Source organism: Perissodus microlepis, chromosome 8 (assembly GCF_051167445.1).
Source record: "Perissodus microlepis isolate ML-2025 ecotype Zambia chromosome 8, ASM5116744v1, whole genome shotgun sequence".
In the NCBI taxonomy this organism is placed as follows: domain Eukaryota; kingdom Metazoa; phylum Chordata; class Actinopteri; order Cichliformes; family Cichlidae; genus Perissodus; species Perissodus microlepis.
The window spans coordinates 28,257,465-28,282,988 of NC_140468.1; the positions used below are offsets into that span (position 1 = coordinate 28,257,465).

Genomic DNA, 25,524 nt, shown 5'->3' on the forward strand with positions numbered 1-25,524 from the left:
AAAGGAGCCTTCACTCACAAACTCGTGGTGGAATAAACTCGGCTTTCTAACATGCAGCTAAAGTTCAGTCTGCATGCTCGACCCACATACTCCTGGCAGCTGAAGTGAAATACTGCTGTGCGTAAGGGTCGGGCGGGTGACCACGTCACCTGGTCATGGGGTAAATGCCGCGGCCGGGTTCAACTCTGACCTGAGGCCCTTTATTTCTCCCTCCCTGCTTTGCTGTCTGGTCTTCATTGTGCTATTAAATACAGACAAAAAAGTTTGTTGTTGTTCTCCTTCCATCACCACCTTTGTTGCATGTAGAAAAGTGTCATATAGAACCAGTCCAGTTACTTTAATGGTCTGAACTAAACGGTCGGGTGGTGCCACATCAACAGCGACTAAGAAGTTTCTGGGCCAACAGGATTTGTGTTTCAGTCCCTGATTAACTGACCCATCCTCTAAAAAACAAAACCCAAAAACTATATTTACAAGATAAATGATCAGAAATAGTAACGACAATAAAAGCACAGGAATCATAGATCCAACGGGACAGGCTCGTTACAATGAAGGAAAACTGTTGAGGCCTTTATTAGTCCTACAATACATAACAGAAATATTACAATAAAACACAGAGGCCTTTATTGTCACGTCCATCGTACTGTGACTCCTCAGCACGTTCATCTCCAATCAGCAGCTTCCTTCACTGACCCAATCACAGGTCTCAGGCCAGCTGTTGTACTCAGGTTTGGATTATTTGCTGAGGTTTTAGATCTCTGGACCAAAGCCTTTAAAAGGAAACAGTTTCTCAGAGGTTACATCAGTAAATATGATCTCACTGTTACAGTGATCATTCACCATCTCTGATTAACCTCTGAAGAGACACATTTGGTCCTTAGCGACGCCTCTGTCACAGGCGTCTGTCAGAACAACAGCGTGTGTTTGATACAGTCCATCATGAAGAAAAGCAGTTTTTCTTCTGAATTAGTGAAATAACTGGTCTGTAAATTACAGTAACACGAGTGTCATTGTTAAAACACAGTTTATGAAACACTTAATTTGTTGTTAACTTATTGACAACGTAAACATTTGCTGGTTGCCACAGTAACTGATGACTGTGTGGTCACATGACTGAAAAGTAAACAAATGTCACAAAATAAAGAAATGCCTCCAACTTGTGTTACGAGTAGTTAGTGTGCAGAAACACGGCTGCAGGGTCAGCCCTCCACAGTCGCTCATCAGGCTGGTCGCAGCGCGTTTGCCTGTCTACTGATGTCTGCATGAGCAGAAACACCAATTTAAGTGATGTTATGTAATTCAGGATTCAATCAATGTGTCAGTGTTTGTTACTTTGTTACATTAATTTTTTAACCACGTTATTTTGTTGTGGGATGAACTTCTGCAAACAACAACATATGGCAACAAAAAACAAAACTTGCAGTTGGAATCGATAGAGCTGTGAGATGATGGGATGTCGACTGGTTCACTAACCATTAACATTTGGGATATTAGGATAACAGTAGCGTGTAAACATAAGCAGTGCAAAGACTTCCTATAACGACACATTTACAGTCTAGTTTGGGGAAAGCTGAGGAATTAGGGTGAAGAGACGGTGGATGTTTAACCCTCCCTTGGTTTGACAGCTCGCTCAGCCAGTGAGTTATGAATGATGTTCTTGATAGACTCCGCCCCTGCGCCTTCTAGGAAAGTGCGGTGATCTCCCTCGATGACGTGGACCGACACCTCGCCATCACAGACCTGAAGAAAGACGCAGTACACAGTTTGAACATTGGAAGGCTCAGACTGAGAGTTTATAGAAAAACACGCACACACGCACGCACAGTGAAGATAAGTACTACAGACTGATGTAAATGTGCATCGTTACCTCGCTGAGCTTATAGTCAGCTCCCAGGTTTTGCTCATATTCGCTGCTGGTTTCGGCGCGCAGCAGCTTCACGCTGCCGTGGTATTTTGCAGTAGGTACATATGCATCAGCAGCCTTTAGCTTGTAGTAGAAGGCGGAGGCTGCAAAGTGCAGTGAGTCTCGGTCGATGTCCTTGTGAGCGGAGGTGATTAGGTCCACGGCCACACTGACGCGTGCATTCAGGTCTGACAGCGGGAGCAGAGTCTCCAAAAGCTGTAGGATGTAACCATGGAGACGACTGTAAGTTCATAGCAAACGTTAGCGCGTGCTCGCGGAGATATTATTGCTTTCAGAAAAGTAAGTGACACATAATTAATGAACATCACAGATCTTATGTATATGAAAATGCAAAATGAAGATGTTTTGATATTCAGGAGTTACAAATGTCAGCTTTCAGTGAGAAACTGTACGAAGCTTTGATTTAACCGCATGTTTTACTTTAGTCTCCATAACAGCTCCAAACATCACATCATTGTTGAGTCAAACCTGCACCACACACAGACTGTGCTGGAACAGCAGCTCCAGACTGTGTTACAGTCACCATCTTTACCTTACAGGCGCCGTGAGGCAAAAGCTCAGGTTGTGTGGCCTTTAACGCTGATGCCACATAAAGGAATACTTGTGTGTGAACCTGTGGGTCAGAGACAGTATACCTTGTTGTATTCAATGCCAGTGAACTGCTGGATGAAGGCACACAAGGCTTCAGTCTCAGCCTCAGACTCGTTGCCGGGTGTTAGCTTGGCTCTGTAGCTCTGCAAATCAAAAACACAGTTAAACCTGTTCACATGCAGATCATGTGACCAGAGCTCATCCTTCAAAACCAACGTCACACACGCTATACAGCATATACATGAAATAAAGATGCGCGAGTGTTTCTCTGACCTGTGTGTACGCCGCCACATATGAATGTGAGCCATCAAAGAGAAAGAGGAACTCCACAGGCTGATTCTGGGTCTGCAGCTGAGAGCACATTTCAAATGCTACACAGGCACCAAAAGAATATCCAGCAACTCTGTACGGGCCGTCCGGCTGCACCTGCCTGACGCAGCTCACGTAGTAGGCAGCCAGGGACTCAATGCTATCCAGAGGAGCAGCTGCATAGGAAACACATGAGGGGAGTTAGTTTGGCTGCACAGTGACATAAACAGCTGATGCACAACATGTGAGTGACAAAGGTCTGAGAACAGAACCACAAACTTTTAAACTGTGACTGTGAAACAAAGAAAACATGAAATCACATCAGGTCTTTGGTTTTCCTCAGGCCATTGTGGAGGGAGCTGTATATGTACAAGTGTTTGTAGTTTCACCTTTGAACAGTCAGACTTTCAGCTTTAACACATTTTGCTGTTTAACAGTTACACACGTTTTGATACACATGATTGTGACACCTGGTGAGGACGCACACTCATCATTTGATGACGATGGTTCAAAGTGTTGATTTTGTATTTTAAAGTTTTTCTCTGTGACTGTAAAGTCATTTTAATATGAGCCCCACTATGCTGACAAACCCACACAGACGATGCACACAGCTCAGCAACACCAACGAGCCTGAAACTCAAACGACATGAAAAGTTATCCATGAGGCGCCAAAAAACAACAACAGCTGCAGCAAAGGCTCTTTGTACTGTAAGATGAAGATCCTACAAAAATAGGAAGCCTCACAAACCACATGTAGACTGGTTGTGCAAACTCCCACAGACCCTGCAGTCGAGAGGATAACAAGCTGCTCCAGTGATCATGACCAGGACACAAACTGCTTCCTCCTGAATCAGAGGCCTGACTGACAGACACACCCTGGCATAGAGGAGGCTGAGGAGTGTGACAGTTGGAGCACACGCTCAGGTCTAGGTCTTTAAACAGGGGAACCACCACCCCAGTGTGCCAGTCCAGACGCAGCATCCCAGAGCTTCACGCAGCGCCGTGTCAGCCAGGACGGCCCTGCAACACCCAGATCCTTCTCATCAGCCTCAGGTCTGTCCTAAATCCTAGCAGGAGCTACCACGACGCGTACCACAAAATGCATCGCACTGGTTCTTCCCAGTAGTTCAACTCCTTGGAACTGGTTGTCTGCTTGCCAATGAATCCTGCTTATTGGTTCCACTTGTGCTACAATCAGGACGAATTGTAGTGGCGCAGTCTAAAGCTGGATATGAATATTACTTTTATGTTTATTGCACAAAAGGACGAGAGCGCTAAAGTGCAAACTGCGCCTGGACAGACAGCATGCTAGCTCCAAGCTAGAGCTCAGAGCGATGAGGAAGCTGAGCTTCAGCAGGTAACAGAGGCGGTGATGATCAGTCGAGCTGTCGCCTCTGATCATGTTTCTACGGTACCAGCACAAACACACAGTGTGTTTGTGTGACTGCAGGTTTATATTGTGAGATGTAATTATGAGACAGCGCGCTCCACAAAGAAAGCACTGTAACAAGTAACTAATAGACAAGTAACTAATCCCTTTGTCTTGGGAGTAATTAAGATAGAACACTTCTAAAAAGTAATGCAGTATGTAACAGAGTACACCCATGACCCAAACACTGATCACACCTCCAACATGCACAAACATTTGACATCATATAACTGATTCATAATGAATGTGTTTGACTGTTCTCTCACAGTGGAGCCGATAAGAATCAATAAAGGAATTGATTCCATGAGTGACGTCAATAATGGAGTCCGTTTCCATCCGCAGACACACTGCAACACTATCAGCCCAGAACCCGGACCTGGACCTGGACCCGGACCCAGCAGTGTGGGATCCTGCTGAGCTGTGGACGTCCTGAAGGATTCTAGATTTGATTGACTTCAATCACAAAAAGCTTCCTCAGAGTCGAGGCTGTGCTGAGGGAGGCGGACACACCAAATACTGACTGAAGTCTACAAACTGTTCCTGACTGCATCCACCTGAGTCTGCACACGTCTGTAAACGACTCTGCATATTTCCTTTCAAAATGCAAAGTGCACAGTAGCTCCTGCCTGTTGTGCAGGACTCGGTATTTTCATTGTCTTTAAAGTATAACAAACCTTTGGTGCACTGCAAGCCGTAGCAAGGCACGCTGAGCTTAGAAGCAAGCGTCTTAAAGGCTGCGATGGAGCCCTCGATGGGATGTACCAGGAACAGCGGCCCGTCCTGGCTCTTCACCTTGTTCAGTGACATCACAGTAGGGCTGCTGGGGCTGACCATCAGCTTGGTCAGATCAGACTCCAACACAGAGCGAACGCCGTCCTTCTTAGCTGTGGTGTGTGGAGATGTACTCAGTTATGTTTGTACACATGATAACACATTTCATACTAACAAGAGTCTTAACAGCTCGATTTAAACAAACACATAAGTGCTTTTTTACAACCTGAAACCTTTTCAAAGATCTTTCTGCATTTAAAAAGCAGCTCTTCATACCGCTTTGTCCTTCTGGCTTGCTATTGGCCAGCTCTCGCAACTTGTTAATGGTGAGCTGGCGGATATCCCTCATGGCCATGACGATGTCATAGTCGCGTTCCAGAGTCTGGCGAACCTCAACGCCCATCAAAGAGTCCAGGCCCAAATCAGCCAATGAGGTGTCAGCATTCAGACTGCTGACATCCCGCACACCTGTGAGTGAGAAGAAGTTAAAAACAACGAAGAAATGAGTCGATGTCTGTGATACAAAGTAACCTCAAAGATCACCAAAGCGACTCAGGACGGCGGTCTTTTCTTATATAACACCTTTATGAACGCTAGTTTGGTATAACCTGACTCTTACCTAGAATGTGAGCTACAGCGTCCACCAAGTCTTTCCGGTTTCCTGCTTCACTCTTTACCACCGTCCTCTCCGCCAGCACAAAGCTGGACACCACTGGGTGCTGCTGGCACAGGAAGAAGTCCAGCACTTCCAGACAGGAGGCCATGCGCTGCGGGAGGGTGCCACCGATCACAACGTCATTCCCACCCATGGTCTCTAGAACCACCCCAACATCACCAATGGCACCCCACTGGACTGCAAGTCCAGGCAGGCCATCATAGCGGCGCTTCTCACACACGCGCTCCATCGCAGAGTTGGCGTAGCCATAATTACTTTGGCCAGCGTTGCCACGGCCACAGCTGACTGAAGAGAAGGCCACAAAGTGTCTGAGCTCTGGACACAGTTTCCTTGTTACTCTAGAGAGGGGATGGAAGCATCCAGAGGTCAGCTCATGATGGTGCCCAGTGACACACAGAGGGAGGAGCCACTCTTCTCACTTACCTGTCCAGGTTGATGGTGCCGTCATTTTTAGGTTTGTTAACTTCGAGATAAAGCTGAGGAGTTAAATTCTCCAACATACCGTCTTTCAACACCTGAATGCAAACAAACATCAACAAACGGTCACTTTAAACGTTAACTAGCAGTAGTTTAGCTGTTAGCATGTTAGCATCTGATAGATGAGAAACTTGAGTCGACATCGTTAGCATCGTTCTTGCTTTTGTTTTCGTTGCATGTCATGTGACACTGCAGCTATTGAAGTCCAACAAAGGGATCTGACCATCATTCTAGTTTGCAGTAATAATGCAGTAATAATGCAGTAATTATGCAGTAATAATGCAGTAATAATGCAGTAATTATGCAGTAATTATGCAGGATCCAAACACTGACAGCAACGTCAGCATTAGACAGCGAGTGAGGCGGCTGCTGGAAGGTGGACGACGTCGTAAATGTAAACAAACCGTCTTGACTGAGAAGTTACTTTAGAAAATAAAATTCTGAATGTATTGTTTCAAAATAAAAGTAAAGAAAGAAAGCTACTGTTAGGTATTAGCACTGGTACAAACATGAAAGGTAGCACTCTCCCCTGGCCGCTGTAAAAAGTCACTGCTGCCTCTAACACATCCACGGCTTGTTTCTGGGAGGGGCAGTTACCCCCCCACGGTTAGTTAGTGACACTGAAGAGCAAAAGTATGGAGGGCTCAGCTCAGTGACAGCTGCAGCAGCCAAAGTGCACGAACCAGATATATGTAGTCCAAATTTAGGAAGGACCATAAAACCTGTGAAACATGATTTTTCCAAGGTGACACATATAAATAACTAAAGGGAATCTGACCATGGCTAGGTGAAAGACACCACCCACTGCACCCATGGCACAGGCCTCAGCAATCAGGTGCTCTGTTCCTTTCAGTGTGCCGACATCACTGGTGGACACAAACACCTCCACACCCTGATTCTGCCACTCCTGCACCCGCTTCGCCTGGTAACCTGAAGACAGTCCAACAGTGAAGCTGTAAGATGAGTCACATCAGCACTGATGCAGGACTTGGCTGTGCACATCAGTAGGAGCACCGTGTCATCGTGCATTACCGTTTCTCACGCCTGATCTAGAAGTCAGCACCAGTTTGCGGGCTCCCCTCTCCATCAGCCACTGAGCAAGCTCCAAACCAAACCCCCCGAGCCCCCCAGTTATAATGTAGGAGTGGGACGAGTGGCAGAAGGTGCGACAGATAGCTGGCAGAGACAGAGGGGAAGCAGCCTGTACAGCTGCTCCCTGTTCCTCACAACGGACCTGTGAGAAAAGAAAAGCTGGTCAGAAGATAAGCAGCAGTCCAGCCACTCTGCAGTCACAGTAACATACCAACCACATGCATGTAGGGATGGGCAGGTCCAGTACAAACACGTCACTCACCTGAACCAGGACCTTGCCGATGTGCTTGCCCTGAGCCATGTATCTGAAAGCTTGCTCCACTTGGTCCTTATCGAACACTGTGGTTCTCAGAGGCTGAACTACTCCTCCCACAATGCCCTGCTGCAGACACTGGGACACCTCCTCCCACTCTTGGTTGCCCTCTTCAAAGAGAGCATCCAGCAGGATACCATGGAAAGCCACATTCTTAAGGAATAACGCCATGCCTGAAGGAATCACAGCAACGTGACAGCGTTTGTCAAGGCTTCAAGAGTCATTTATGACAACAAAACTCTGGTTAACACCTGCAGGAACCTTAAAAAAACGAATAAGACATGTTTATATATTTATCTATCCTGTTGTCAATAAACACCAGATCCACTGACCCAGAGGAGTGTTGTTGGAAAGGTCATATTTGCCGATCTCCAGGAATCGTCCGTGTCGAGCGAGGCAGCGAACACTGGCCTGCAGCTTCTCCTCGGCCAGAGAATTCAGCACCACATCCACGCCTGAAACACACGCAGCAAACACGACGCCACATACAGTCAGTGTGTAATATGGAAGTATAACTGAGTGGGGATTACTCAGTTCACACAACTGTTACTTGTTAAACTCAAAAACCTGCTAAAGCTTTGTGTGCATAAGTCTTGTTCCAGGACATTCTTGGGTTCCTCAACATGGAGCAAAGTGTCTGCAGTACACGTGCCGTGTTCCACACCGGCTTTAAAGTCCCACAGAGGAAACATCAAACATGTTAGAGGAGGCGGAGCTGACAACGACGAACAGCACCAGTGCTCACACACAGTCATCAATGCAGCACTGGGAGGAAACACACTGGCACCGGTGCACGATGCACATTTCACCAATGAGTTTACAGTGAGAGCTCCTGAGCAGCAGCACCGTGACCGGACGGGGAAAATTACTACTGAAAGAAAGACGAGAGATTCTGGACTTAATGTCCGTCTCTGGATCCAGGACCTCGACACAGGAAGTCTGGACCGGCTCTCTGTTCAAACAGTCCAGTCTCTGATCCTTTGAGTATAATCCATAAGGCGGTGCAGAGCCTGGATGGAGCCGATGGGTGGGGGCACTGCCTCTGGCCTTCACATATCTCGCCTGCCTACTCAAGCCGGGCCCCGAGCAGCTTTGCAGGCCCAGCTTTCATCAGCCACTCACAGCAGCTCCTCTGCTCTTGGAATACGACTGTGTTCAAAGGCTGGAGTAACCTGTAAGTGCCATTTATACTAATGTATATCAATACTCAGGGAATATTGTTTGGAAGAATGGTCTTCCATCCCTGCAGCAGAGCACAGGGAATGATTGCTGACTGCTAATCCAAGATATCTGATGTCATGTCAATCGTCCGCTGAAGCACTGAGCAGCTACCTTTGCCTTGTGTGTGGAGCAGAATGTGCCGTTCAAAGGAAGTATCTCTGGAGTTGGTGAAAGCCTCTGCTGATAGCTGAGGGAATCTCTTCTGCAGGTACGTCCGCTTCTCCATTGAGCCTAGACAAGAGGCCCCGCCCCCAAAGTTGGGGTAAAAAGACATGAGATATAATTACAACTTATTAGCAAGAGGCTTTAAAAGAATCTATAATAAGAGTTCGATGTTGTTACTGTGAGTCTGTGTGCGAGTGTTACATACTCACCGACTGTAGTGAACACTCTGCACTTCTTACTGAGCGCTATGGCGATGGCAGCCTGGCCCACGCCTCCTGACCCCGAGTGGATGAGCACGGTCTCTCCAGGGCGTAATCTGCCACGCACTACCAGGGAGTAATACGCTGTGGCATAAACCACTGGCACAGAAGCTGCTTGCTCCAGTGTCCTGCAAACACACACACACACACACACACAATAAGTGTGTGGTTTATGTAGCAGGATGTAACTGTGCTGTATGCTGGAGAAACTGCACAGCAGCAGCTTCATGAATGAGACTAATGAATAAATGAATAAATGAATCCTGTGTCAGTGCTCCGCCTTCAGGCTTGGACACTGAAGACTGTCTCACCTAATAATCGAGTACTTACACAACGCCTGTCTGCTCATTCACACACACATTCATACAGTGATTCTTTTATCTAAAACACGGACACACACGGACGCACACACACACACACACGGACACACACACACACACACACACACACACGTCACCATGTCAGCAGGTGTCTGTGAGGGTTCAGCTAAAGAGGATCTTTGTGTTACAGATGTGTAGGACGTGCTGTTACTGTGTATCTGCAGAGTTGATACAATGTTTCTGATCACGCGTTTAGTTTGGGGACTTTCAGCACAAACAGCTTCATGTGTGCAAACAGACTGAGGACCCCTGCCAGTTAAACTAGTAACTACTGGCATCAGGTGAGCTTCTATGAAGGCTGCTGATGATTAAAAAAAAGATTTCTTGTATTTTAATGTTCATGTTAAACCTGCTGAGAACGTTCAGAGTTCTCCGCACACTGACCAGCTGTGGGGAACCTCCCAGAGGAACCTTCTGTCAGCGTCCACGACCGTCGCCAGGCCTTTGGCAGGCAACAGCCCCATCACACGACGCCCGCTGGGGTCGCGACCAGAAAACTCCATACCCAGCATGCACTGCTTTAAAGCCTGGTCCCCTTTACAACAAATAACAAATGGAAAAGGTTTGTCATGTGACTGTGAATGTTCAACAACAGCATCACACACTACGACCCAGCAGAGTGTGGCATTACTTGGTGTGTACAGACACACTACCTGGGATGGCGTCAGGCGGCAGCTTGCCAGTAGCCAGCATGATGTCTCTGAAGTTGAGCGAGCTGTAGTAGACGTGGCACAGCTGCACAGCAGGGCTGCTGCTCACAAAGTGGCGAAGCGGGGACGCGATCCAGCGCAGAGATGACAGGTCACCTCGTGTCAGCACGTTGACGTAAGCGGCCTCGGTCGGCGCTTCATTTACATCTGAAACAGCAAGCAGACAAGCCTCAGTGAGCGCGGGAACCAAGAGGGAACCAAGAGGGAACGAGGCAGTACTGTCTAACTCACTGCTGGGTTCAAACACCTGCAGCAGGTGCGCCTTACAGAGCTTTGTGAGAGAGCACAGCTCTACAATTAAAAGTCATTCTGACGACTGTTTGTTCCATGTAAAATTACAGTTTTGCAGATTTTACGGGTTCATTTTTGTAAAAGTGCAGCTGAATCTCAACTCTCAGAGTGTTGCAGCGTCTTGAAATAGAAGTGTAAATAACAAAGTCATTATTATTCTTTATGTTTGTGATGTCATTCATAGGAAGTGCGTCCTCCACACGTTTAGAGCGCAGGCCGAGACATGTAAAGTGACCTGGACCAAACACGAGTGGATCCTGACACGTGACCATCTGCAGCTCATTCGCCTCCTTAAATACGCCGTATGAGTGCGAGTCGAACCATGAGTGATGAGCTGGTGTCTGAAGGTGCCCCAGCGTCCGTCCCTGAACACGTTCATGACCAGATCCTTCTGCAGTACTGACTGGATGGACTGGTGGTCCTGCTGGAGGTCTGGTGCTGCTGAAGACTCGTTTAGATTGGACACAAACACACAGCTGGTGGCAAAGCGAGAGAAGAAACACAAACGGGCATAAAGACACGTTTGTCCTGCTGTAACACATGAATAATACAACAGTGAACCCAAAGTGTTGAACCAGGGCAGACTGAGCGTGACAGACTTTAGCTGGCCTGAAAGCAGAGAACGAGTCCTCAGAGGTTTGAGCCTCTATCTCAGGCCTGTGGGAAAAACTGATCCTTATCATTTGACTTTACACAGAAATATAAGCAACGGAAAGTATCCACTATGTTTCCACTGTACAATGAAGTGTTAACGTCTGAGGAAGCCTCACTGATTACACTCGTGCTGAGTCTATTAGAAACCTGTGCTCTGGCACATTAGTGATCATCAGTAAGACCCAGCAGTGCTAACATGGACTCTAAATCCTGACTGAAAGTCTTGGTGTGATCCTTTCTACATAAAAGCTGCAGTGTGAGAACAACGAGCTGTTAACGATGTCGTACCGTATCCGGTTGCCACCAGGCTCTTGCCGTAAACAGTTGACCATTCCCACAATCCCACACTCTGCCTGAGAAGCAGTCAGCCACACTGGATGGTCTGAGGACTCTGACATCACTTCCTGCTGCAGAGCAGAGTCCCCACAGTTAGACTTTTAAACAGCTCAGATCTCTCTCATATATACTTTATGATAACACAGAGAAAACAGCCAATCAGACGAGCCCGATGAGCGAGCTGTGAGTGTTCGGGGACAACGACAGACAGAGAGACGAAAGTGGGACTGACCTTGAGCGTTTCCACCCACTGATAGTCTTTGCTGTCCACAGGCAGGAAAACCGGCTGTTTGCTCACAGACTGACGGCGACACAGAAAGAGGGCGGAGCCGTAGAAAGACTTCCTGACAGCCACCAGGTTAAGAGAAGCCTCTGAGAGCACTTCCTCCCACTCAGCCTTCCAACAAGATCAGAATAATCAAAACTCAGCTGACAGCACGTCACAGCAGGGTGTAAAAATGTTCTGTTTAAACACACCTGTGTGAGGAGTCCCTGCTGGCTGCTGCTCTGAGCAGTGCTGGACAGGAAGGCCACAGCCTCCCCCACAGTCTCCCCCTTCAGCAGCGTGTGGAGGAGAACAAACCCACTTTCTTTGGCTCCAGATGCCAGATTTGCTACCAGCAGCCTGGGCACTGTCCTCACTGGACCCCATGCATGGTTACACAGCACCAGGTCCGCCCCCACAGCAACGTCTCCAGCAGCTGGGCCGGTCAGAGGATCCCACTGAGCCGCAGCGACACCGAGCTCCTCCAGGGGAGCCTGGTGGGGGGCCAGAAGCTCCAGACTGGCCGCAGTCGCAGTGTAGTCCACACGGAGCATGGGCTGGATGTTGAGCAGGGGCACGACGTGACAGAAGAGCTGGCCGTCGTCTGACAGAGCCTGCAGGAGTCAGAGACGTGAAAATGATGAGTGTGTGGAAATAATCCAGCTAAATCCAGCTGTTTGAGAGTCTTACCTCCAACACTTTGATCCTGCCAGGTGTGCTGTTTTCCACCGTGATGTCGAGGCAATGTCTCAGGGCGTCGTCGACCAGCAGACCCTGGAGCAGGTCGTCTTTAAGCAGGCACAGCCGCTCCTTCTGCACCACCTGCTCCAGCTCAGAGTGGAGGTTCCCATTGAACTCGAGGCCACAGAGCAGGGTTAGCAGCCGCAGCAGGCTGGGCTCAGAAGGCTCACCGCTGGGAGGAGGTGCATCAGACCCCCCCTGTAACCCCGGGATGGAGAGCTTGACACCATGAGGGGCCAGCTTCTGCTGCAGTGTGTGGATCAAAGCTGGACACGGAGGACAGGAGAGAAGACGGACTTTAGCACAATGTTTGGTTTGATGTTCGTCATCTCCTCACAAGGAGATCAAAACAAGTCTAACAGGTAACAGCTCTTAAATACATACAGGGAGAAAGATGTGAACAACCAGACAATCCCATCATATCCGTCTCCTCACACAGTTTGGATCAGATCACACGTGCAAACATTATTTTGATCCAGTTATCACTCATATGTTTACTGCATGTGAGTGATGGAGAGATTGTCTGTACCTTTGCAAAGCCTCAGCTGCTCTGCCAGCTTCCCATTGGCTGTAAGGCAGTCCGTCTCCACATCAGGAACAAACAGGAACTCCTCCAGTGTGGGCGGGCTCTGCAGCTGCTGCCGGCGAGGGGCTACTGTGGCGTGCAGGCCACAGATCTGGACTCCACCAGCAGTGATGTTGTCAAGGTAACGGCTTACGTGGACATCAACCGCTGCAGGAATCAAACAGAGTCAAACATGGAGCTGAAGGGGACCAAACGCTGAGAGCGAACAGCAGCCGGTGTTTTACACATAAAACAGTCACATCATGTTGACATGACAGCCACAAACCGCTAAGTACCGATCAGGAGGATCACTGCTGCTGATCTGAAGCGAGGGAGGCAAACACACCTTGCTTTCCTTCAGCGTGCTCGCTGACTTTTTCCAGGTGTGCAGCAGGATGGACGCACACGGAGCGGATTCTGGTCGGCAAACGCAAACCTCCACCCGGCAGCCCCAAGACGATCATCTGCAACATGGTGTCCAGAAACGTCACCCAGTTTCCTGTCCATTCCAGCTTCCCACGGTCTCCTAGAAACAGCCAATCAGATTATTAGAAAAACAGTCCTACCAACATTTATCTGAGTGTAACTAGAATCATGTCCTTTTATGTCCCAGCAGGACAATAAGCCACAGCTCCAGCGTACCTGCTGTGTTTGACTCCAAGATGCCCTGAAAGGTTTTTCCATAGTCGTAACCTCGCAGTCTGAGCTCCTTGTAGATCTCGTGTGCGTTAAGCTTCATCGAGGCGTCGCTCCTGTCGGCAGCTTCCTGGCCGATCTCACTGTTGAATGAATCGAGTGCCGAATCCTCCAGGATGCTCACCTTACCTGAAAACCAGCGATTCTGAATATTCACGAGTTCACACTGAAAGTCAAAAGTCTGCAGACGAGTTTTACTCTGTCGCTGGAAAAACTAACAGACCTCTGAGGTTTTGCTGCTCTGGTCACAGAGCTTCACCTCAGCCTGATGGATGCAGCTCGGTGTCATGTGACCTGAGCTACAGCCGGCCTGTGCTGAACCAATCAGCAGCCGAGTGTCAATGGAAAATTGTACTTATTAGTCAGTATAATCTTTCAGTGATATAAGTTCGCATATGGTAGAATACTGCATGTAGTTATTTGTATTAGGAAATATTTAACCATATATGCTTAGAGGCGTATAATCAATTGTGTAGTGACAGGATGTGTGATCTCTAGCAGGCTGCAAAAGGCTTGGTGTGCATTCCAGGAATGCACACCTACATCCTGGGAGCATGGGAAGAGGTCGTACCTTGTTTTATTGTTTTAACGTAGCTATGTCTGTTTTAGTCTAAGTGCCTTTTGTTTAGATGAACTGCTGGACTTCTTCACTGTGTTATCTAGGGTGAACCATCTAGGGTGAGGGGGAGATTACCCTCTTCCTGACCAAGGATGTTCCTTTTGTGCATATGTTATATGACCCTTTGATCAGCAGCACCACACACACACACACACACACACACACACACACACACACACACACAGAAGTATAAATAAAGACCGGGGCAGTTTCTCAGCGCGAGGCTCAGTTCTGGAGGCTGCCCTTGCTAGCAAGAAGTTCTGTGTGTTTCTCTTCTCTGAGTCTTTACTGAAGAAGTGTTTTAGAATATATTTCTTAACACCGAGCGACACGGGAAACCCGTTTAAACGATGCTGCACTAAATAATAAACAATATGTTTGTGGATATAATGTTGTGTGATTTTCAGCTACAAATGTAAATGATGTGTAAACTTTGGGATCTTTATCAGCAGCTCAGCCTGAACAGTCTGTGTGCTGATGATGACGTACCGCTGACAGTCAGGCTCCCGTTCTCCGAAACCTCAAACCTGCTGGTGGCGGGCATGAGACGCACCTCCAACTGGACCGCACCTGTGACAAACAGTCAACAGCTTCATCCACTGTAACAATAACAATAATAATAACAATAATAATGCACTTATCAAAATCAGGGTTTTTCACAATAAAAATCACAAAAAACCAATTAAATGTAAAAGATGTTGCTGTTGATTATTTTAGTAATGAAGTCGTCTGTCAGTGACTCCATCGAGTCTGAAACAAAATACTTTTGTCTTATTAATGAAGAAAAATAATTATTCAGAAGAAAATCAGACTGAGCTGCTGGTGCGAGCAGCGTCTAACCCTCATGTGACACAGTGAAGCTCGTTTGTTAAAGACAACATCTGTAAAATGATCTCAAAGGTCAAATTCAACTAGAATAACATCGATATGCAACCGAAACAAAGATGTACGTCAGTCTCCTTGAAGGTTTCTGAATTTAATACGGTGGAAGGAAGGAAGGAAGGAAGGAAGGAAGGAAGGAAGGAAGATTTTCAAACATTAATGCCAATATTTGATATTATTTCACTTTCAATCTGAAAAATGTTACAAAAGCCTCGTTTGACGTGGTTTAACACGTCGGTGCGCCGCAGAGCGCCGGCGTGTTAAGCGAAGCATGGCAGCCAATAACGAGCGTCGAGGATTTCATCATCCAATCACGCAGTGAGTTCAGGGATTTAAACGTGTGAAATCATCAGTGTGGCGTAACTAAGACGCTCGGCAGGTCTTACAGAGCTGTAACAATCTCACCGCCTCCACATCTCTTACTGGTTAAAGTGGGACTGACAGGATAGGCACTGGGCCGATCACATGACCTCAGCTGCTCGACGAGGTCATGTGATCGTGGTTCAAGCCGTTAACAAGCCACGCCTCCCATACTTACTGGCGTTTGACAGGATGGTGGCCCTGTGGATAGTCACATCCTCAAAGGTTACGGGCGTCGTTTCCATGACAACCCCTAGACTCCTCACCAAGGTGCGCCAGGCCAGCACCAGGTAACCAGTCGCCGGGTAGAGGACACGCCCATCGATGCTGTGTCCAATGAGATAGTGGTCTGCAGACTCTGGGCTGACGTCTGTTACATCAAAGAAACGACGTTAAACCAAATCAGAAAAAGGCGTTTTCACTGCGAGCGCACTTCTTACCAATGTTATACACCGCCGCAGAACCAGAGCCTCCCGAGCCCGACAGGAAGTGTTCCGCTTTAGGGATATCCCACGTCTGGGCGTGGTCCCACTGCACCAAGGGCGAGATCATTGGAGTACCAACCGGCACAGGGTAGGTCACAGCGGGGCACAGGGCGTTGGCGTCCACGTTGATGCTAAAGGCAGAGAGTGGTGTGAGTGAGCAGCTGTCACAGTCAAACAGCCAATGAGGGAGGCTCTCCTCACCCGTTCATGAAGATCCTCCCGACGTTCGAGAGGAAAAACTCGAGGTTGTTGGTGTGACCTCTCTTCATCAGGGGGACGACTGAACACGTGGGCTTCAGGCTGCGCTTCAGGATGGCCTGTGTGAAGAAGTCAACACTTCAGTCACAGCAGCGAGTGAAACGCTTTACAGCCCTGGTTTCCAACGGTAACGCCACCGAGCCGCAGGCTAGTGTCCCCGTAAAGTACATCACCCAGTAACATCTGGACAGGTGTGTGTGGAAAAAAAGCTTTGATAAATTGAGAATGTCGTTCTCCTCGGTGTTTGTGAGCTTCAGACAGCGACGGCTGCTGAACGCTGTGTGTGGAGGCTGACACAGGAACACACAGACACACACAGGAACACACATGAACACACACGAACACACACGAACACACACAGGAACACACACAGAGACACACAGGGACACACAGGAACACACAGAGACACACAGGGACACACAGGAACACACAGAGACACACAGACACACACATGAACACACACACACATGAACACACACACACATGAACACACACACACATGAACACACACAGAGACACACACAGAGACACACACACAGGAACACTGGCTGCTGTGTGACCATGGATTTGATTCATTTGGGTTTTTTAAACTGTAGCTCAAACACAGCTGACTGGGCCAGCAGACAGTCTGACTAGTTAACACACACACACACACACACACACACACACACACACACACACACACACACACACACACACACACACACACACACACACACACGTGTGGACAGCACTGGTAGCAAACCTGCAGCAGAGCATGCGGAGCTATTTCCAGCACCACGGCGTTTTCGGGCACCAGGCTCAGGCCCTCCTGGAACAGCACGGGGCTCACGAGGTTGTTGACGTGGTATTCAGCCGAGCTGTGCAGAGCCAAAGCAGAGTCCCACTCAGACTGAGGGATGCTGGTGCTCACCCAGCGCGGCGAACGCTTCTTTGGCTCTTTGATCACCTGCAGTGACAGGATGGCAGCTCATTAATATTCATCACAGCAGTCTGCACCAGGTTTCCCGTGACAGTGTTGGCGCCTGGCACCTGACAGGACCGAGCATGGATGGGACGTGCGGCGCTACGTACCTTCTTCAGAGCTGCGAGCAGGGCTGGAGCGATGGAGGCCATGTAGTAGGAGTGAAACGCCACCCCGGCACTGCGCACTTCCTTTGCAAACACTCCTTGTTGTTTGAGCTCGGACACAAAGGCACTGACTGCTTCCTGAGGATCAAACGTGGCACATGTTCAAACATCTGGGACCACAGCTGTACAGCAGGACACAGCTTCCATAGTTTAAAACACACTGAGCTGTCACTCATCTGGACTGATGGAACAATGAGTTCACTGTGTTTGGCTATAAATAAGTGAGAGCGTCACGGCGATCACGTGTGTCCTATGATACATGAAGCTCAGGTAAAACAGAGACGTGCTGTATGTAAGCACCTTGATTTGGTGCCATAACTCAAACTGAACCAACCAGCAGAAAAGAAAGAAATTCAAGCTGCTAGAAAAACCAGGAAAGTGACCTGAGGGCCGGAGATGGTGACCGTGTCCTCAGCGTTGTGGCAGGCTGGAACCACCCCCTGAGGACACTGAGCGATGCACTCCTCCCAGGTCAGCCCTGCAACACACAGGAAGCACAAAGCTCAAACATGGCGTCCGACCCTGCAGAATCAGAGCCCTGAACACAACACCGAGTCCCATCTGTTAAAAGAAGACGCGCTCTCACCCACTGCAGCCATGCCTCCTGGAGGAAGGCTGGCCTCCTTGATGCAGCGGCCTCTCCAGTACGCAGCCAGGAGGGCCTCGCTGTGACTCAGGGAGCGGTCAGCATAGCCACAGGCCAGCTCTCCCACCGAGTGCCCCACGATGCCGTCGGGCTGCAGACCCAGCTCGGTGAGCAGATCGATCTGAGCGATCTGTAAGGAGAAAAAACACGACGATTGCTCTGGCAGTCTGAGTCATCGTCCACCTGTGAACTCAGCAGCCGTAGAAGGCCACTGCATGTTTATGCTCCTCCTCCTCGTGCCCACAGATCGCTGCAGGCTCTTTCTGGTGCTCTCAGGTCTAATTTGGCTCGACTGTGCAATGCATTCACAAGATTTTCACGAAGCTTGACCTCTGACCCCTGATGTTGAGGTCGGGGTCACTGAGATCCAAACTCCTCTGACATTTTCAGTAGGTACATCTAAGGTATCGATTTGAAGCTCCTCTCAGCCTTTTCCAGCTGAGAGGTAAAAAACACCCAATAACTCTTCCTCAGTGTGAGCTCAGACTAAACACTCGTTTCCACAGAGTGAGACGTTTCCACGCAGGTGTTAGTTAAAGCAGGGGCACAGTGATTGGTCGGGTCATAAATAAAGGTTTGTGCTGACGTCTTCTATAAACTCTGAGTGGTACACATGGATCTGCGCTCGACTCGAAGCTCTGAAAACAAACGAGTGTTGAAATGCTTCCCTTTTCTCTCTGTGAGGCAGCATCGCTGCATCGCTGCATCGCTGCAGTGCTGTACCTGTACTGCAGCCAGGCCAACGAAGGCGTGAACGGTGTCTTCGAACGCGTCCTCCTGAGCCTCCATGAGCAGGCGAGACACCACCAGCCCCGTCTCCTTCAGCGCCGCATCGGACCGCAGAATGGAGTCTCTGAAGTCTGGCAGCTGCATGAGACTGCGGCCCATCCCGGCCCACTGCGTCCCCATACCTGCATTACAGACAGCGTGTAGCAACACGTTGGTATATGAGGTGTGTGCGTGCAGCTCTGCGTCGCAGCTGTGTTCAAACCCTTTTAAATAAAATGGAAACAAACTTTCATGTTGCCCAGCTGATGGTTGCTTAGTAACAGCGCGCTCTCAGCGACTCAACGTCACTCCTGTTACGTTCTCGTTCCTCCATCGATCTCATCGTTCACCCCAAATCTGTCCAAACATCTTTGTATCATGTGAAGCGTCTCGTACTTCTGACTGCGTGCAGCGACTCACCTGAACAAACGTACCACAGAGGCCTGGCGGCGCCCGGCACCTGCTGCACTTCCACAACGCCGCTCTGAGAGCCAATCAGAGCGAAGCCTCGGTAGGGCATGCTGGCGGCGGGCGCTCCTGACACGTCGTTCAGCAGAGACAGGAAGGCGTCGTCCGCAGCGTGTTCCTTCCCCTTCTGCAGGACGGAGCTCACCGCCGTCTCTGTGCGCCCGCAGGCCTGAAGCATTCTGGGAAGCTTCCCGGCTGAAGCCGAGGCGGCCGTTTTCTCAGCCGGACGAAGGATGACGTGAACGTTGGAACCTCCGAATCCAAAGGAGTTGATCCCTACGATGCCTCCTCGGACGGGAACGGGCCGATCGACGACGCGAAGCCGACCGTCGGTGAGGGCGGGGATGTCAGGGTTAGGATGGAGGAAGTGCAGGTTGGGGGCCCAGACTCCTCGCTCCAGAGAGAGCAGCACCTGCACGTCGCATCAAACACATGAGCAGCGGTTTAATATGCAAAAAGCAAATAATGACTCATGATTCCAGTTTAACACAGAGCTCATCATAAAAGAGGCCACAGCTCCAGATTTCTACTAAGCAGCACTTCAGAATATTTGGAAGCATTTTTGTTCCCCTGAGACGCCACTAAAGGAAGAGTGGAGGAGGTGTGTTTGGGTGGGTGTGGCTCCACCTGGCGATGGCTGCATACACAGTGTTCGTGATCTGTGTGTACTGTCTGTCAGCTGATTGGATGTTTCCATCGTCACACGTTCTCAGTGAGAACATTAGAAGACGACTGTGGTTTCAAACCTTTGCCAGGGCAGCCAGCCCAGAGGCCGGCTCTGGATGACCCATGTTGGACTTGGTGGAGCCAATCAGCAGAGGCTCTCGCTTTGACTCGCAGAAAACGCTGACGATGCCATTCACTTCCTGCGGGTCGCCGACCTGCGTGGACAGAGCAGAGGTTAAATACGGTGGATCTGGTTAGTGAGAGCGCCTCTCTGTGCCGACACACCTGACAGCTGCACTGACCTTTGTCCCGGTGCCGTGGGCTTCGATGTACTCCACCTGCTCTGGAGACACGCTGGCCTCCTGGTAGAGTGAACGAACCAGCCTCTGCTGCATCTCACCAGACGGAAACGTCACCCCTGCGTGAGCACGTCACACAAAACCGGTAAACGAAACCATTTCTCCGATCGGCCGTGACTTCCAGCGCTCCCCTGGACCTCCTTACCTTGCTCTTTGTATCCGTCTGTGTTGTTGCCTGCGTTGATCACTGTGGCATACACTCTTCTAGCCGCCGGTCGCTTAGTCAGCAGCACTGCCACCGCTGCCTCCGAGCGGCAGTATCCATTTCCTGACAACACAAACGTGACGCTTTAACCCTGCAGCACGCTCGTGTGCATGTCACACATTGAAGAGAGTTAAAGCTGAGACACAAAACGTTCTACGTCATTGAGTTAGTCAAGAAATGTCAAAGTAAATGTAACACAGAAAGATTAAATGTGCCGACAGCCGGTGGAGGAGCGGCTCCTCCCCATCGCTCCCAAACAGAAACTCTGATGTCACGTGTAGACCAGGTGATGTTTTACCTGAAGCATCAAATGACTTGCAGGTCCCCTCTGGACTGAGCATGCCCAGCTTCATGAACTGCACTGAAGTGTTCGGCTTGAGAAGCAGGTTCACTCCCCCCACTAAAGCAGCGTCACAGTGGCCCTGCCGGATGGCGTGGAAGGCGTTTTCTAGAGCCAGCAGGCTGGAGGAGCACGCCGTGTCTATGGCAGTGCTGGGGCCTGGAGAACAAAGGCAGCAGGGTTAGAGCCGGGCGCCACATACGGAGCCGCCCATCTGATCGTCCGAGCTGTGGTACGGTGAGGAAACCACTACGGCACAGAGCGAGCAACAGAGTAAAAACACACAAAATATATCAGCAATAATTCAGTGGACGAATAAAATCAGAGCCCAGATCGTTCATTCAAAGCAGTCCAGCTGCTGCAGCGTGCGTGCTCTCTGCACGTTTACGTCCTGCCTGTCGACACAAACACTACTGCACGTCACTGATCTGCAGACTCCTTTGCTACTCTAAGATTAAAGGTGATCCTGAGCTGCAGCAGAGGGTCCACCTAAACCTGAGTGTGTGTCTCACACTGGATCACACTGACAGCACTGCAAACACACACGTGCTGAGCAGCGCTGCGTGCACGTACCGCTGAAGTCGAAGAAGTAGGACAGTCTATTGGCCAACATGCCGCGCTGGCAGCCCGTCATGCTGTAGCCCAGGAGCTCCTCTGGATCTCTGCTGAATGCTTCGCCCGCCTCGGAGCCGCTCACACCGATGTACACGCCTGTTTTGCTGCCGCGCAGCGTGGCTGGATTCAGTCCTGCAGCACAACATTTCATTTTCACTCACATGTCGTCTTTCCCCCAACTGCAAACCAAACCTCAGCTCACCACTCGTTTGCTCTCACCTCCATCTACAATAGCCTCGTAGGCGATCTCCAGCATGAGGCGCAGCTGCGGGTCCATGCTGTTGGCCTGTTTGGGATGGACTCCAAAGAAGGCTGCGTCGAAGTGGCTGATGTCTTTGAGTTTCCCGTTCCTCTTTGGAAGACCGTACAGACCTGCAAACAGCACAATGTTACAGCAGCAGGACCCCACACATGGTCCACAGCCACTGATCACACTGAGCACCAAACACGATGCTGTGAGACCAGACTGAGCCAAAGAGGGGAGGAAAATCCTCACGAGGACGTTTCTGGTTTCCAGCACAGAGAGCGACAGAGGACATCTGAGTGCTTATTGCTGCCCGTGTGCAGCTCACAGGAAGCAGGCAAAAGCACACAGCAGGTTTACGATCACACCAGTTAGGAGTCACCAGTAAAACTTGGATAACAAAAAATGAAACCATGAAGTTAAATCCATATGATGGTGATTAAAAAAACTTTACTTTTTAACAGGAAGTGGAATAAACTGAAGTGACACCGGCAGTGATCAGATGAATCAACTAAAGTAAATAAACCAAGCTGGTGGGAAAAGGCTGTTGGTTAAATCTGCTCCATCCTCTGTTCCTGATGACTCACAGTCATTATTTTACCTTCAAATATGTCAAAGCAGCTAAACTCAGCTCAGCCTGCAGAGGCACCAACACTGCTGCACAGTGCAGGAGGTATAAAATATTAGTCTTTGAAGAGAAACTCAGCTCAGTAAATATGTTACATAGAAACTGAAGGGAGGTTTTTACCTGGCGTCCATCGCCGGTTGTCCTCTGTTACCATATCCACACCACTGATGAGGTTTTCCCAGAATTCCTCCAGGTTACTGGACTCAGGCAGGCGGCCCGATATTCCAGCTATGACGATCTCATCCATGTTTATTTACTGCAGACACAGAGGGCCGATCAGTGACGAGCATTCTGCAGTTTAACAACAATGAATGTGGTCGGTGCTGGGGCCAGACTCACTATTCATGTAACCATGGCAACAACCATCCCAACAATACAGCACTCCACGCTGCACCGGACAGTGACCTAGAAAAAAAGAGGTCTGTGTGTGTGTGTGCGTGTGTCAGTGTGTGCGTGTGTGTCCTCTCTGATTACACTGATGTTTGCAACTTTGTGGACACAATAAAAGCACTGCTGCGTGTGTCTGCGACCTGCAGAGCTGCAGCTACGCTGTGTCTCCAAAACCATCCAGGTCCAGAGTAAAGCTGTGCCAGAGCCCGGCGCAGCATCACATGCAGCTCTGACCTGCAGCTCTGACCTGCACACTGTGAGGTTGCACCAACAAAGACCAACAATCACACTCATGCCACTGTTTTGCTTGTGTGGCCTTACCAATGTGAAGACAGCCCGACCACGTTACACAACACGACACAGTCTGAAGGGATTTGGACTCCAGGATGTCCCGCCCTGGGATTACATCTAGCCCGGCTCCTTCAGTGCACGATCTTGACCCAGATTACACCCCACTGTGAGCGTACGCAGACAATTTGCTAACTACGAGCTAGCTGCTAAACTGCAAAGTCACTGTGTGCGCACAGCTCGGCGTGACCATTTCTATTCAGGGCACATCCTCCTCGTCTTCCCCCGTTCTCCCTCACTCTGCTCCTTCGTGTCAGGGCTTCGCTCTGCAGCAGCCACAACAGGACCTGACTTGTCAGCATCTTCACAGGAAGAGCGTGAAACAGTGAACAACAATGACACATGCTCAGCTCCTTCCATGACTCCACACTGTAACTATGTGTGGATCCACGGGCGCTGCGTGAACAGGAAAAACGTGTTCCTGGATTTCATCTCCACGTTAGTTTGTTGCTTCAACACTGCTGTCATTAAACAGTTTCACGTTGCACTGCAGAGGGCTCGGCCACTGACTCGATGCTTTCTGAAATAGTGCCAGGAATGAGTTTGGTTTCTTTTGTCAACATATTCTTTAATCTCACTGTCCTACACACGCCTGTTAGCTTAGCTGGTCATTTTAAACAGCTTTGAACGTGAAGCTGATGAAGTGCTGTGAACGATGGTGACTGTAGTTTAAAGCGGTCTGACAGATGAGTGAGTCTAAAAAGAATCAATGCTCGGAGCCCTGAAGCACCGTGGTGACCACAGGGCTGCAGTAACAACAGTGCTGCTGTTCACTGGACCCGAGCACCAGCGTGGCCACCATACTGATCAGGGCCCAGGCCTCCAACACGTGTCTGTCCACGGACTCTCGAGTTCTCCCAGAATAACTGATGGCAGTGGGCTGTCACAGATGCTGATGAGCTACGTCCCTCATCCTCAGTGCTGCTCTGTCCTGGGATCATGTATGTCAGCTCCATGCTGTCACACAGCTGAGCTGCTGCCCGTCACATTACTGCCTCACACATCACCTATTAACTAATAACCTGTTCAGGGTCTTGCTGACACCCGTGAGCTCGGCTGAAGGAAGAATTACTGTCCTCCGTTAAATGAAACTCTGTGAAGGCTGTAGCGCCACAGAGAGCAGACCCTGGATCAGTCCATGATGGAGGTCATGGATAGAAAAGAACAACGAGGACCGCTGAGTTCAGGTCCAGGTGTCGTGCCAAAGTAGGTATCCCCGACAGAATGTGTTTCCCCTGTGCTGGGAGCAGGAAGTAGTTACATTACCATTCAGTTTAAGGCTTACAACAGAAAATTATATATTTATTGCTCACGAGGTATCAGATGGGATTATTTTAACAAACCATTAACATTTTGGCTGATAACTATTTTTATTCTCCTGTAACTTTACTATATAAAGAGATAAATCCTCCAAAGTTTCAGGAGTAATGCGTCATAATAAGAAGTGTTTGTGAACTACAAATTAGCAGTGTGGGACACGGTTTGTCCGTGATTTACACAGGGGGAACAAATCGTGGCAGGATCAGCCTGATATTATTTGTATCCCACTATAACTTCGTTGTATAAAGAGCTCACATCTCAAGAATGTCAGGAGTAGTTAGTCATTATAACAAGTGTTTGTAACTAAAAATCGACAATGTGGGAGACTGTTAGTGCGTGATTTGGACAGTCCAGCGTGTGCTCCCGACGCAGGGGAAACTAATTCTGTCGGGGATGCCGAGTTTGGACACCGGTCGGGACCACGATAAGCAGCGAGCAGCAGCCGCGGGCGAGCTTACCTGTCTGAGCCGAACCGACGGATGTTCCGGGAAAATGTGAGGCTGAGCCGCTCAGCACGCTCGGTCATGTGTCGAGTCTTCAGCCGCCGTGGGTGTGAGAGCCTCCGTTAGCCTCCGCGCTTCATTCACGCTTTTTTCTCTGATGAACTTAAATGTGTCACACTCTGCCTGCCCACGCCACATGGGCTGACAACCGCTTGGTTCAGCAGTCCAATGAGAGGAGAGGCAGGGCTCTGCGATCCAGCCAGTGATGGAGCAACTGTGTGGATGCGCGCAGAAAAAAGAGCCGGGGTTACTAACGGTCAACCGGCAGATGGGACGCGATAAACTCTAAAGTCATCCTCCTACGACGGTCACGAAGGGAGGTGGGGGGGACTGATAGCGTGCACGGGGCGAGGGAGCGTCTGTGTCCGCGGCACGTGCACGCGCAGAGCTGCTCAACGTTACACCGCAGCTGACGGTGCGAAG

The 25,524-nt window shown here is 49.5% G+C and overlaps 1 protein-coding gene across 2 annotated transcripts; it reads right to left on the reverse strand.

Annotated features, from left to right (window-relative positions):
- Nucleotides 1-543: 543 nt before the first annotated feature.
- On the reverse strand, nucleotides 544-25,513 carry fasn (fatty acid synthase). 2 transcript variants are annotated; one of them, XM_084938495.1, is made up of 42 exons: nucleotides 25,057-25,513; nucleotides 22,661-22,796; nucleotides 21,888-22,040; nucleotides 21,627-21,800; nucleotides 21,012-21,212; nucleotides 20,654-20,776; nucleotides 20,452-20,567; nucleotides 20,230-20,364; nucleotides 19,436-19,895; nucleotides 18,971-19,158; nucleotides 18,188-18,377; nucleotides 17,985-18,079; nucleotides 17,545-17,679; nucleotides 17,216-17,419; nucleotides 16,414-16,529; nucleotides 16,168-16,343; nucleotides 15,906-16,097; nucleotides 14,975-15,055; nucleotides 13,813-13,995; nucleotides 13,517-13,696; nucleotides 13,135-13,338; nucleotides 12,555-12,871; nucleotides 12,077-12,478; nucleotides 11,832-11,996; nucleotides 11,552-11,667; nucleotides 10,931-11,085; nucleotides 10,262-10,465; nucleotides 9,993-10,143; nucleotides 9,178-9,356; nucleotides 8,915-9,034; nucleotides 7,915-8,037; nucleotides 7,532-7,755; nucleotides 7,210-7,411; nucleotides 6,956-7,107; nucleotides 6,124-6,215; nucleotides 5,644-6,038; nucleotides 5,301-5,492; nucleotides 4,928-5,137; nucleotides 2,789-3,000; nucleotides 2,560-2,658; nucleotides 1,868-2,119; nucleotides 544-1,740 (listed from the first exon to the last, which is right to left on the reverse strand). In XM_084938495.1, exons 2-42 carry the CDS (start codon nucleotides 22,785-22,787, stop codon nucleotides 1,603-1,605), a joined length of 7,533 nt encoding a protein of 2,510 aa, XP_084794621.1. In that variant the 5' UTR covers nucleotides 22,788-22,796; nucleotides 25,057-25,513; the 3' UTR covers nucleotides 544-1,602. The 2 variants fall into 2 exon arrangements, with proteins under 2 accessions (XP_084794621.1, XP_084794620.1); XM_084938494.1 differs by having other exon boundaries at nucleotides 11,552-11,670.
- Nucleotides 25,514-25,524: the final 11 nt, after the last annotated feature.